Below are 12,728 nucleotides of genomic sequence, written 5' to 3'. Positions count from 1 at the left end.
TGCTGCCTGTGGGCCAACACAGCTCTCCGTCATTCCTTCCTTCCCAGTCTCCAGCTTTCACGGCCTTCCTCCTTCCCCATCACTGTTGAACCCTAAGGCAGAATCTAAGGGGCTACCATGACTATTTGATGACGGTATAAGTAGCTTGTGGAATAAAGTCTGCAATCTCTTAAAATAGAACTTTTTCTCCCCCCCCCCCAAAAAAAACCCCACAGAAAAACTCAGAGATTTTGTCAAGTGCAGAAGGTAAAGCCGTCATCCGTCAGTATAACAAGATCTCATACGTGCTGGTGGAATTTGAGGTGGTCTACCACACAGCCTGGGTCAGAGAGATTTCCCAGCTACAGTATGGTGCGTATGCGACTCACAACTGAGGCTTGATTTCAAACAAATTCATGGTTCTGTTGCATTTGGCATGTGCTTTTTTTTTTTTTTTTTTTTTTTTTAGCGTACAATTGGCCTGGTTAAAGTTTGGGTTTAGGGCTGGGAAGGTGGTTTGGTTGGTAAATTTATTCTATAGAACCCGTGTGAAAAAGCCAGGGGTGGTGCCATACTCTGGTAAGCCCAGCACAGGGGAGGTGAAATCAGGCAGACCCTGGGGCTCTCTACAGGGAGTGTGGAACCTGGGTCAATAGGTAGAGATCAGGCAGTCTTGACAGATGAAGTTTGTATCAAGTTTTCTGGAATGTTCTTTGCCTCTTGAAAACATCGCTCGGCAGTAGAAGTCACCACAGTGGGTTAGTTAGAGCCCAGGAGAAGTGCTCCCAAGCAGAGCTAACAGTTGGGAGTTTTTCATGCCAGCCCAGGCTGTGGGGGACACGCTGCTCTGGGCAATTTCCTGTTGTCTACACTGGCTGCGCTTGACTGTGCTTGGGTTGGTGGCTGGGCCTCCTTTTGATGGATGCTGCACAGAGCTTCTCCTGGTAGAGATCTGCTAGGTCTCAGAGAGTTGCCCTGGCCTGGAGCGGTCCATTTATTTATTTATTTATTTATTTAAAGATTTATGTATTTATTATTATGTATACAGTGCTCTGCCTGTGTGTACACCTGCAGGCCAGAAGAGGGCATCAGATCACATTACAGATGGTTGTGAGCCACCATGTGGTTGCTGGGAATTGAACTCAGGACCTCTGGAAGAGCAGTCAGTGCTCTTAACCTCTGAGCCATCTCTCCAGCCCCCCCCCTTGGAACGGTCCTTACATCCCAACTGCCCTTATGGATCTGTCTTACTTAGGCTTTTGTTCTGTCGTGCAGATTCAGCACAGTTTTAGGATGAATAGATTATATTAGATCCATGTTTAGAATTATTATCTGATTGGACATATAATTTCTTAGCTGAGTTCTGAAAGGGTTCTAAAGATGTTGGATAAAATTCTCAGCTGAGATCCTCAGGAAAACTGGCCCCACTAAGGACCCTTTGAAGGGCTGGGTGTGGTGGTGCATCCTTGAATCCCCGCATTTGGGAGGCAGAGGCAGGAGGATCTCTGTGAGTTCAAGGCCAGCCAGTGTTATACAGTGAGATACAGGTTAGACAGTGAGGCCCTGTCTAAAAGCAACACAAAACAAAACAGTCTTGCTAAGGATTGGCAAGGTGGCTCAGTCAGCATAAAGGAGCTTACTGCACAAGTCTGGCAACCTCAGTCCAATCCATTTAAACATGGAAAGAGAAAACTGACTCCTCAAATTGTCCTCCGACCTCCACATGGGTGTGCTGCGGCATACCCTCCCGATAATAGGTTTAAAAACAAATTAATTAAAACTATCTTTTAAGAGGAAACTCTAATTTTATCCAGTGAGTTAAAAAAAAAAATCAGCCAACTTCAAAGGGATTTAGAGAGTACTTTATTTTCCTAGAAATTGATGCTGTGAAATTCTGTCAGGCCACATGAGACTTGGCAGAGTCCATGATCATAATGAAATTCTTGTATTAATAAAATTTGTTGAAATAAGATGTGATTTGAGTTAGTACATATAAGCCTATAATTATGTTTTATTGTTATGCCTCTAGCAGTAATTCCTGTTACATTAATAAATAAGCTAAGGGGCTGGAGCGATGGCCCAGTGGTTAAGAGCACTGGCTACTTTTGTAGAGGACCCAGGTTCAGTTCCCATCACCCATATGGCGGCTCACACCCATCTGTCACTCCATTCCCAGGGCATCCCACACACTCTTCTGGCCTTCATGGGCTCTGCACACATGTGTTGCATAGACATCCACTCAGGTAAAATGCCCATATACATCAAATAAAAATAAATAAGTAACTAAGGTCCCAGAAAGAATTTTTTGAGGTTGTGCATTTCAATTCATAATAAAAGTATCTATTTACATTTTGACATTTTAAAACTTTTTATTTATTTATTGTGTGTTTGCATTCACAAATGACACGGCATGTATGCGGAAGTCAGGGGACAACTTTTGGATAACTTTACTCTTACCACTTGGGTCTCAGGAATCAAACTCAAGTGTGCAGGCTTGCTGAGGTCCAAAAGGCCTATTTTAAAATGCTTATTTGTATGACCGATGTTCACGTAATGTGTAGTGTGAAACAAATTAACAAACAAACTCCTGTGTATTCTAAGAGGCCTGGACTCAATGTTATTTAATAAGTATTTCTAGCTGGAGGTGGTGGCTTACACCTGTGATCTCTGAATTAGGGAGGTTGAGGCAGGAGGAAGAGATCAGAAGTTCGGAGTCATCCTGTGCTACGTAATGAACTCAAGGCCAGTTTGAGTTATATGAGACTATGTCTCAAAAACAAAAAAAAATAGTTTGAAGTCCAGGCAGCATGCCACCTCTGTCACTCTGACCCTTTTCCAGGGGCTGTCTCATTAGCCTTGAGACACAGCCTAGGGGTATCTGAGAGGAGTATTGAGGAACTGACTAGCTCAGGCTGGCCACGTGCCTGTGGGGCGATCATCTTGATGGCTAATCGATTTAAGAGAGCTTATCCCACTGTGGGCGGTACCATCCCTAGGCAGGTGGTCTTGAACTGTACAACAAAACTAGCTGAAGGTAACCAGGCCTGAGCGTCAGCCAGCGATGGACTGTGATCCAGAGTCCAAAGGCAAATAAATCCTGTCTTTCTCAGAGCTATCTTTGGTCAGTGTATTTTAATCACAGCAACAGAAAGGAAGCTGGAAAGGGTTGAGTTACAAGCCATGAAAATAAGCCACAGAAAGACCTCTGTGACCCACTCGTGGAAGTATTGCGACTCGTGGCATAAAGCATGTGATATACCCAGCAGCAACTTTTGTCTCTCTGGATCTGAGTCTTGATGGCCGACTATGTGTGAGAGACCGAGCCTTAGCACGGTAGGATCCAGAACGATTGCTCTGCCTTTGAGTGGCAGGCTGAGTGGAGTAGGGCAGCAGACTTGAGGAATGCAGAGTAATCGATGCCGGCCCCGGGATTCATTTGCAGCTCTGCAAGCCACGCTGTTTGTGCGGCAACCGGAAACGGGGAAGTTGCTGGTTAATTTTGATCCGAAAATCTTGGAAGTCGTGCGGGAAACAAAGTGCATGATAAAGATGAAGCTGGATGTTCCGGAACAAGCAAAAAGGTTGCTCAAACTGGAAAGCAAACTGAAGGCAGACAAGCTGTATCTGCAGGTAAGACAGACAGTGCCTTCGGATGGTTGCTTTTTGTTTATGCGTGTGTGTGTGTGTGTGTGTGTGTGTGTGTGTGTGTGTGTGTGTGAGAGAGAGAGAGAGAGAGAGAGAGAGAGAGAGAGAGAGAGAGAGAGAGAGGGAGGGAGGAGAGTACACATGCACATGTGTGGGTACTCACACAGTACAGGAGGGATAAGACCTCTTGGAGCTGGAGTGACAGACATTTGTGAGTCACTTATGATGGGATTTGGGATCAGAACTTGGGTCCTCTGTAAGAGCAGTAAACCTGAACCCCTGAGCCATCTCTGAAGCCCCATTCTTGGTAGGATTAAAATACCAACTTGTCGGATCGCTGTGAGTTCGAGGCCAGCCTGGTCTACAAAGTGAGTCCAGGACAGCCAGGGCTACACAGAGAAACCTTGTCTCGAAAAACCAAACCAAACCAACCAACCAACCAAACAAACAAAAAAACCCAAGCCCAACTTGCAAACAAGAAGAGATGGAAAGGAGAGAGAGGGAGCTCCAGAGCTCAATGGGACACTCAGTCCTCGGTGATAAAGCATCAGGTTTAACAATGCTTCAATTATAACTTTATGGAGCAGGAGCATTAACTTTAATATATTTAATACCTGGCACTAATAAAATATAAATTATGAGAGTCATGTCTATAAAAATAACACAAATGGAAAGGATTCACCAACATTTTAGGGTAAAATGAAGCATTCTAAATTAAGTTCACTTATGACTAGCATAAATTAAAATAAAATATAAGTCAAAGGTGATAGTACATGCTTTTTAATCCCAGCATTTGAGAGACAGAGACAGGAGAATCTGTGTCCAGTCTGGTCTACATAATGAGTTCCAGGATTGCCAGAGCAAATAGTAAAATTCTTTTACCCCCTGAAAAAAAAAATCTCTCCCCCCAAACAAGAAAACAATTCCCCAAACAAAAAAATCCAAGCCCTCAAAAATGGAGAAATAAACAAAACAAAACACAGCGCCCCCCCCCCCACAACCCTGACATTCAAAAACAGCATGAAAGAGGGTCAATTCAACAAGTTCAAGAAGCTGGAGAGATGGCCCAGCTGTTGAGAGTGTTTCCTGCTCCTGCAGAGGACCACATTGGGTGGCTCAAAACGGCCTGCAGTTCCAGCTCTAGGCCACTAGATGTCCTCTGCTGGTGTCCGAAGGCGCTGGCATTTGTGTGCACATGCACATACCCACAGCCACAGGCATACACATAGCTAAAACCAAACTAAACAGGTAAATGAAGAGTATATTGAAATTCAGCGCATGTTTCAAAGACATGTGAGACAAGAGTTGGCAGCATCATATTTCTTTCAAAAGCCGGCTAAAAGAATGAGCCGAACCAGCCCCAGTGTTCTTTGTTTCTTCTAGGAAGTCTGTGATCATTTATTTTTGGGGAGACAGGAAGATGTATAAATGTAAGGATGATTCTTTCCAGCAGCATTAGTCATAGTAAAAGAGTGGACTATAAATCCAAGAATAAAGAACTGATTAAATATGGATTATAATATGAATACATAGAAATTAATGGAACTGCTGATGAGTCAGCGAGCAAAAGGATTCTATTTGCTTGGGCACAAAGAGGATTACCTTCTTTTCACCAACAACATAATAAGTCCATACAGACCTCTTCCCGCGTCTCTCTGGGAAGACAGCAGTGAGTCTGCTCCTTTCACTGTGTCATTACATCGAAATCCCTTGGTCTAATTAAAGTCCACGTCTGGGCATAAGGACAAGCTGGTTGGTTTGTTCTTTTGGGAGGAAATAAAAAGTGTCAGAGACTATTTCAAAACCTTGGAAGTTGTAACAAATTAACAGTTGGCTATGATACGTAGCTTTAAGAGGAACAGCCAATGGGGTAAGGGCTGGGCAGTGAATATGATCAAAATACAGTGGACGCATCTAGGAAACTCTCAAAGAACTGGTAAACAACATTCCATTTTAAAAGAGGCCTGGTGAGATGGCGGAGCGCCTAAGGGCGCTGGTGTTTCTCACGGAGGATTGGCTCAGTTCCCAGCACCCACATGATGGCTGCCTGTTGCCTGGAACTCAGTTCTTGGGGATCCACCACATACAGACAGGAAGACAGGCATACATGAAATAAGACATCTTCAAGAAGATAGAGAAAGAGCAAAGGCGAAAGTTTTCCTAGACAGTTTTGTTTTTATTACCTTTTGTTGTTGTTTTGTTTTGAGACAGAGCTCCCCCCACCTTTTTTTTTTCTTTCTTTCTTTCTTTCTTTCTTTCTTTCTTTCTTTCTTTCTTTTCTTTCTTTAGCTCAGCTGGTCTCAGACTTGCTGTATGGTTTGAGAAGACACTTGCCCTCCTGATCTCCCTCCGGCTACCTCTCAAGTGATGAGTTTAGGGTCTGTGCCAACCAGGCGTGGCCAAACAGGTTTAGTTTCAAGTTAGGATATTACTGAACTCTGATTCACATACCATATGCTTAATTCACTTAAAATAATCGTTCAAATGGGTTTAGTGTCTCTACAAAGCTACACAACTATTATCGCAGTCAGTTCTAGAATATTTTTATTATTCCCCAAAAGAGAGGCCCTGTGCTCAGAGGCACTCACTTCCCACTTTCCACCAACTCACCCTCCTGCTCTGCAGCTGGAAACGCCCACTGGCATGCTCTCTATGGGTCTGCCTATGCTAGGCGGTTCCTACAAATGGTATTATAGAGCGTGTGGCCTCTTGTACACAGCTTCCTTCATTACACACGACTAATTCACATTGTTTTGTGTGTCAGGGCTTCACATTCGTTCCACTGTGTGATTTTACTATGTGTTGTGTGACACAATTCCTTGGGGGACTAAAATAAGGGTGCCACGAGGCTCTAACTCGGTGAACCAATGTTTTATTGGGAGATGTTTTCAGGGATATCTGTTAAGGGGTTACTTACAAAAATGGCTCAACTGCAGCCAAGTCAGCGAAGCCCATCCCAGCATGGGCAACGGATCACGAAAGCTGGAAACTTGGAGCACACTGCACACCCTGCTGACAGAGCAACGGGCGGGAGAGTGTCTTTTCTGAGCAGTTGTGTTGCTCTCAGTCCTTTCCAGGCAGCTTGTCTGGTCTGGATTTCTTTCGAGCAGCTCACTAGTTCTGCTTCTTCCAATCGGTTCCGCTGGTCTGAGAGGCTTCTGGGCACTCTGACTTGTCTCTGTCTTTTTCCAGAGGCTTGTCTTGCCCGAGGGTGGCTCCTAACAGTGTATATATGCTTGGGGAGGGAGGGACTTGGCGAATCTGGCCAATCAGGGACTTCCTGAAGCCTTTGAGCGTTTACTTCCTGTCCTTAACAAGCTTCTCCTTCAGGATGGAATGTTTCGTCTTCTTTCTAACTATTCTCTCTCTCTCTCTCTCTCTCTCTCTCTCTCTCTCTCTCTCTCTCTCTCCTCTCTCTCTTTGAAACAGGGTTTCTCTGCATAGCCTTGGCCACCCTGGAACTCACTCTGTGGACTAGGCTAGCCCCAAACTCAGAGATCCACCTGCCCCTGCTTTCCCAAGTGCTGTGATTAAAGGTGCGTGCCACCATTGCCAGGCAAACCACCACGTCTTAACACGCTTCCCTCCAAGATGAGAGAGGTTTTGATCTTGGGAAAAATTGTTACTCAAATGATGGACATTAGGTCTGTTTCCATTTGTGTCTTTTGTGAATCAATGCAGCCGTGAATGTGTCTGTGGACATTTTTGAGGAAGGAGTGTCTTACACATGAGCGGAGTCACCAGGCTGTGTTTGCTAGTATCCCATGCAACCTTCTGTTCGCAGAAATGACAAAGCGACACCTTCACTTTATTTCCCTCCCGGGGAGTGAGGGCGAGTCTTGCCATTACTTGTTAACGCCCGTCCTTCGCATTAGCAGCACTCTGATCCAGTATTTCCATTTGGTTCAGACTCACGTTTCCCTGGTGACTAGCGATGCTGTGCGTCTTTTCATGAGTCTGTTGGCTTGTTTGTAGGTTTTTGGAGGCATGGAGTTTTGTCATAAAGTTCTGTTGCCTGTTCAGACCCTTTTTTTTTTTTAATTTTAAAGTTTGGGTTGTTCATCTTTTTAATTTTTGAATTATCATAGGTCTTTGTAGATACAATTTGTCACTAGATACTAGTTTTGATTTTTTTTTTCTCCTATTCTGTGGGTTTTATTTTCATTTTGCTAATGATGGGTTTTTGTTGCTGGTTTTTTTTTTTTTTTTTTTTTCCATTTTAGATGAGTTTTCACTGTATAGCTCTGGTTTACCTGGAATTCTCTATGTAGACCCGGCTGGCCTTGAACTCACAGCTACCTGCCTGTGTCTTCCTCTCAAGTGCGGGTATTAAAGGTGTGCGTCCCAATGCCTGACCCAGGCATGTGCTTTGAAATGTAAGCGCTTTACCTTTCGATGAAGTTCAATATATTTCTACTTTTTATTTTGCGTCTTGTATTTTCATTGTCGTGCTGGAGAACTCTTTGCCTAATCTAATGCCAAAGATTTCTGTGTTTTTTTCAAAGACATGGTAGTTACTGCTCCTAGTGAAACAGAATGCAATTGTTAAAGAACCCTCCTACCCCAGAACTGCGTTGCATCCTGGACACTGTGCACTTGGCAGCAAGTGCTTTTTGGGTCTTTGCACCGTGAGACCAGGAGGCTAAGACCACTGACATTGCGTCTCATGCGATTTCGTTAGCGTTGGGTGACATCATGAAAGGCAGAGTTTCTTGCTGAGCCTAGGGCTTACAGAATCAAGAGCTCTGAATCTATTAAGTCAAACTGAAGTTGCTTAAAAACCAGTTAAGCAACCTTCATTCCTCATCTCCCACCACACCCTGTAATATGTCACAAACCAGCCCAAACTGGTCGTCATGTGTTGCTCATCTCTAAAAGAAAAATAAAAGCTCATCCGTTTTGGTTGTGTGGAGCAGTTAAATTTATTTAGAGTTGAGAAGCGTGGGACTGGAGCAATGGCTCTGCAGTGATTACCACCTGCAGCTCTTGCAGCATGTCCGTCTCTATCCAGTCCCTGGGACCCAGCGCCCTCTTCTGGCCACCTTGGGCAATGCATGCACATGGTTTACAGCTACCATGCAAGCAAAACACCTATTTATAAAATAATTAAATCTTAAAACAGTTAAGAATCAATTGTGACTTTAGTGTGTGTGTGTGTCTATGTGCATATGTGTGTTCAGTGTATGCCGCTTGTGAACACGGGTGCCCTAGGAGACCAGAAGATTGCTTTGGCTTCTTTGGGCCTGGAGTTACAAGTGTTTGTAAGCCAGCCGTCGTGGGTACCGGGATGTGAACTCTGATCGAGTAGGATTGGCACCTGATGAGAAGAGCAGCCCCCACACTGGCAGACCCGGGGCGGGGGGGGGGGGGGGGGCGGGACAGGTGCAACGAAGCCTTTCCGGTATGAGCCAAAATGCGGCCATTGCTTCAGTATGAATTGGAATAAGCTCTGCCATCTTGACTTTGTCCAGGGTCTTCTGCAGTATTACGACGATTTGTGCCAGGAAGTGCCTTCTGTGTTTGTCAATCTGATGACCCCTAAAATGAAAAAGGTTGGTGACGCTGATGGCTTGTACTGATTTCTCTGATTTAAAATTAGATTCCTCTTCTGTAGACGAAGCATCTCAGAACATCTCCATGCCTGGACCATCTCTCATTTCAACTTTACAGCTCTCTTTCTCCCCCTCTCCTCCCCCTCCCTCCTCTCTTTCTCCTTCTTTCTCTTCCAATGGAATGATTTCTTGTCTAGATTTTTGCTACTTTTGAAAAATAAGTAAACACGAGTCACGAGAACATCGTCGTAAGGAGTTATGGCTGCTTCTAGGACAACCAAAGATGGTTTAAAAGAAATGTCATCTCTATTAGGTGTAATGGTCGGGGATCTAATCAAGGAGACACATCACATAATATTTTTAAAAATGATTTATTCATTTTATGTATATGAACACTCTGTCTGCATGTACACCTGCAGGCCAGAAGAGGGCATCAGATCACATTATGGATGGTTGTGAGCCACTATGTGGTTGTCAGGAGTTGAACTCAGGACCTCTGGGAGAGCATTTAGTGCTCTTAACCACTGAGCCATCTCTCCAGCCCCTTTTCTTTCTTTCTTTCCTTCTTTCTTTCTTTTTTTGTTTTGTTTTTGCTTTTTCAAGACAGGGTTTCTCTGTGTAGCCTTGGCCATCCTGGACTCACTTTGTAGACCAGGCTGGCCTCGAACTCACAGTGATCTGCCTGCCTCTGCCTCCCGAGTGCTGGGATTAAAGGCGTGCGCCACCACGCCTGGCTCATTTCATAACATTTTCAAGCAACAACAGAGGCTTTTCTGAAAAAGACTTCCCTGAGCAATGGCTGCTGATTGCCTTGCTTTGCTTTTCCCAGGTGGAGTCCGTGCTGAGGCAAGGGCTCACCATACTCACGTGGTCATCGTTGATGCTGGAGAGCTTCTTCCAGGAGGTGGAATCCGTTCTGGATATGTTCAACCAGCTTCTAAAGAAGGTAAAACCGATAGTCCTCTAGAGCTATGCACATTAGCACTCCAGATGTTGGTAGTGGCTTAGTCACACCCTGAGGCCTGTTAAAGGGTGTGATTTGGGCTTGAGAGGAGGCTCCCTGGTTAGAAGCAAGTGCCACTCTGCAAAGGATCTGAGTTCGGTTCCCAGGACCCATGTCCGGCTGCTCATAACTGGTAGTAGCTCTTACTCCACAGAGAACTGACACCTCTGATCACCCGTGGGCACCTGCATTTACATGTGTATGCCTACACTGAAACATGTGCATGTGATTAAAAATAAAATAGATCCTAAAAAGGGTATGATATTTTAAACTAAAAGAACACCCACTAAATAAATAAATAAACAAATGTTATATCTGTTCCTGATTTGGGGCCTTTCCCTCTGCGGTGCCCTGCTTTCCTCAACAGACGAAGGTGATGGTTCACCTCAACAGGCGAAGGGGATGGTTCACCTCCACGCTGTAGTCTAAGATAGGGTGACTGGAACTTAGAGAGAGGTAACTCAGTGGGTAAAGGGCTTGCTATGCAAACCCGAGGGCCCTGAGTTCAAATCCCCAGCTCCCACATAAAAAGCCAAGCGGGTGTGGTGGCCACCTGCAACTCTAGCAGAGCTGGGAGAATCCTCAGGACAAGCTAGCAGCCTAGATTAGCCCACTTGGCATGCTCTGGGTCAGAGAGAGGTCCTGCCTCAGTAAGCAACGTGGAGAGTGACTGAGGAGGAAACCTGCTGTCCAACTCTGACCTCTCTATAGCCACACACACACATAAACATACAGACACATAAACACACAGACATATATACACACATACACACACACATACACGTACACACACAGACACACACACATACATGTACACACACAGATATACATACACAGACATACATACAGACACAGACACACATGGATACATATGCATACATACACAGACATAAACACACATACACACACAGACACATACAGACACACAGACACATAAAGAGAGTCAGACACCAATACACAGATGGACACACACACACATGGACACATAAAAAATAGGATAATTGTAGAATGCTAAAAATGGCAGTGAACCCTGCCTCAACGTTAACCTTAACGTGTGTCTGATGTTGACCAAATGACACAGCAGTCCAGTGGATGACAGCCTGGTGATTTCTCATCTGTCTGCTGTACAAAGCATGCTCATCTTTTGGGATGGGCTGGCCTCTCTGTGTGGCGTATTGGCGTCACAGACAAACTCAGAGATGCTGGAGTCAGCCCAAACCTGGCCGCCAGCCTCTGCCCTTTACTAGCTGTGTGTCCCTCCTAGTGATCTTTCCTTCTCCGAGCCATGGTGCCTTTAGCTGAAAAGCCGGGACACGAACGGCTCATTTGTGAAAGATGAGGATCAAAGAAAACCATGCCTGTGATTGATGCTCCGGCCCATGCCGCTTGAGACCCAGGCCATGGTTTCTTTGCACATGTATTCCTGGACCGTTCACCAAATCATGCTTGAACCAGGATGCAAATTTCTAGATTCAGGTCTGTAAATGGAGTTATACTCCGGTGCATTTTGGGTAAAACGTTAATGTTAAAGGGAAAGTGAGCTCTTTCTTACTTTTTGCAACTCTTTTTCCTGTGGGTAGGTCAGTGACCTGTGTGAAATGCACATTGACACAGTTCTGAAGGAGATAGCCAAGACGCTGCTAATTTCCTTGTCGGACAGTGGCGCTACCAGGGTAGAAGACATGCTGACCCTCAACGAGGTATGCGTCCATTAACAACAGAAGTATGGAGGCACTGACCGAACGTGGAGTTCCATAATCTGAAAGTGGACACCTAGGCCAGAAGGCCTAAGAGGGTTTCTCTGTGTAGCCCTGACTGTCCTAGACTCACTTTGTAGACTAGGCTGGCCTCAAACTTACAGTGATCCACCTGCCGCTGCCTCCTGAGTGCTGGTATTAAAGGAATGTGCCACCACACCCGGCCCTGCGCAACTCTTTTTTTAAAATTAAAAGTGATGTGAATAGGTGTTTTGTTTACATGTACGTCTGTGCACTGCATGCATTCCTGGTGCCTGAGGAGGCCAGAAGAGGGTGTTGGGTCACCTGGGACTGGAGATATTTTCAAGAAGAACTAATCATAGCTGTAGAAATTAAAGTCATAATAATTTCTTGGTGTTTTTAAGGTGCCTGAGAATTAATGGCGATTTATCTGTTTAATAGACGTACACAAAAGAATGGGCTGATATTCTGAACCATAAGAGCAGGCACGTGGAGGAGGCTGTGAAAGAGCTCATATCAATATTTGAGCAAATCTACGAGGTTAAGAACACCGGGAAACCAGCCAAGGCGCTGCCAGGTAATTCCACTAGGACTGCAGCTAGGTCCGCCAGCAGACACCTCCCACCTCGCAGACAGCAAGGTCTCAGCTTCCCAGAGGGAAAGTGGGCATCCAGGGTAACCCACACTGTTGGCACAAACAGTCTAGACCCTGTGAGCTCCTGAGGGAAGTGGGGACAATGGGGTCTTTGTTGTTGTATTCCGAGACAGGGTTTCTCTGTGTAGCCTTGGCTGTCCTGGACTCGCTTTGTAGACCAGGCTGGCCTCGAACTC

General features: G+C 45.1%; 1 protein-coding gene across 1 annotated transcript in view; it reads left to right on the top strand.

Moving 5' to 3' along the window:
• Dnah8 (dynein axonemal heavy chain 8) overlaps positions 1 to 12,728 on the top strand; it is a 228,670-nt gene that overhangs the window by 39,165 nt on the left and 176,777 nt on the right. Inside the window, exons 16-21 of the mRNA XM_051153391.1 lie at positions 216 to 351; positions 3,422 to 3,609; positions 9,096 to 9,176; positions 10,006 to 10,122; positions 11,760 to 11,879; positions 12,339 to 12,474. Coding sequence (XP_051009348.1) covers positions 216 to 351; positions 3,422 to 3,609; positions 9,096 to 9,176; positions 10,006 to 10,122; positions 11,760 to 11,879; positions 12,339 to 12,474 — 778 coding nt within the window. The remainder of the gene's footprint in view (positions 1 to 215; positions 352 to 3,421; positions 3,610 to 9,095; positions 9,177 to 10,005; positions 10,123 to 11,759; positions 11,880 to 12,338; positions 12,475 to 12,728) is intronic.

This window comes from Acomys russatus, chromosome 11 (genome assembly GCF_903995435.1).
Source record: "Acomys russatus chromosome 11, mAcoRus1.1, whole genome shotgun sequence".
Classification (NCBI taxonomy): Eukaryota; Metazoa; Chordata; class Mammalia; order Rodentia; family Muridae; genus Acomys; species Acomys russatus.
The sequence above is the reverse complement of the archived record's forward strand: the minus strand, read 5'-3'. Positions and strand labels throughout refer to the sequence as shown.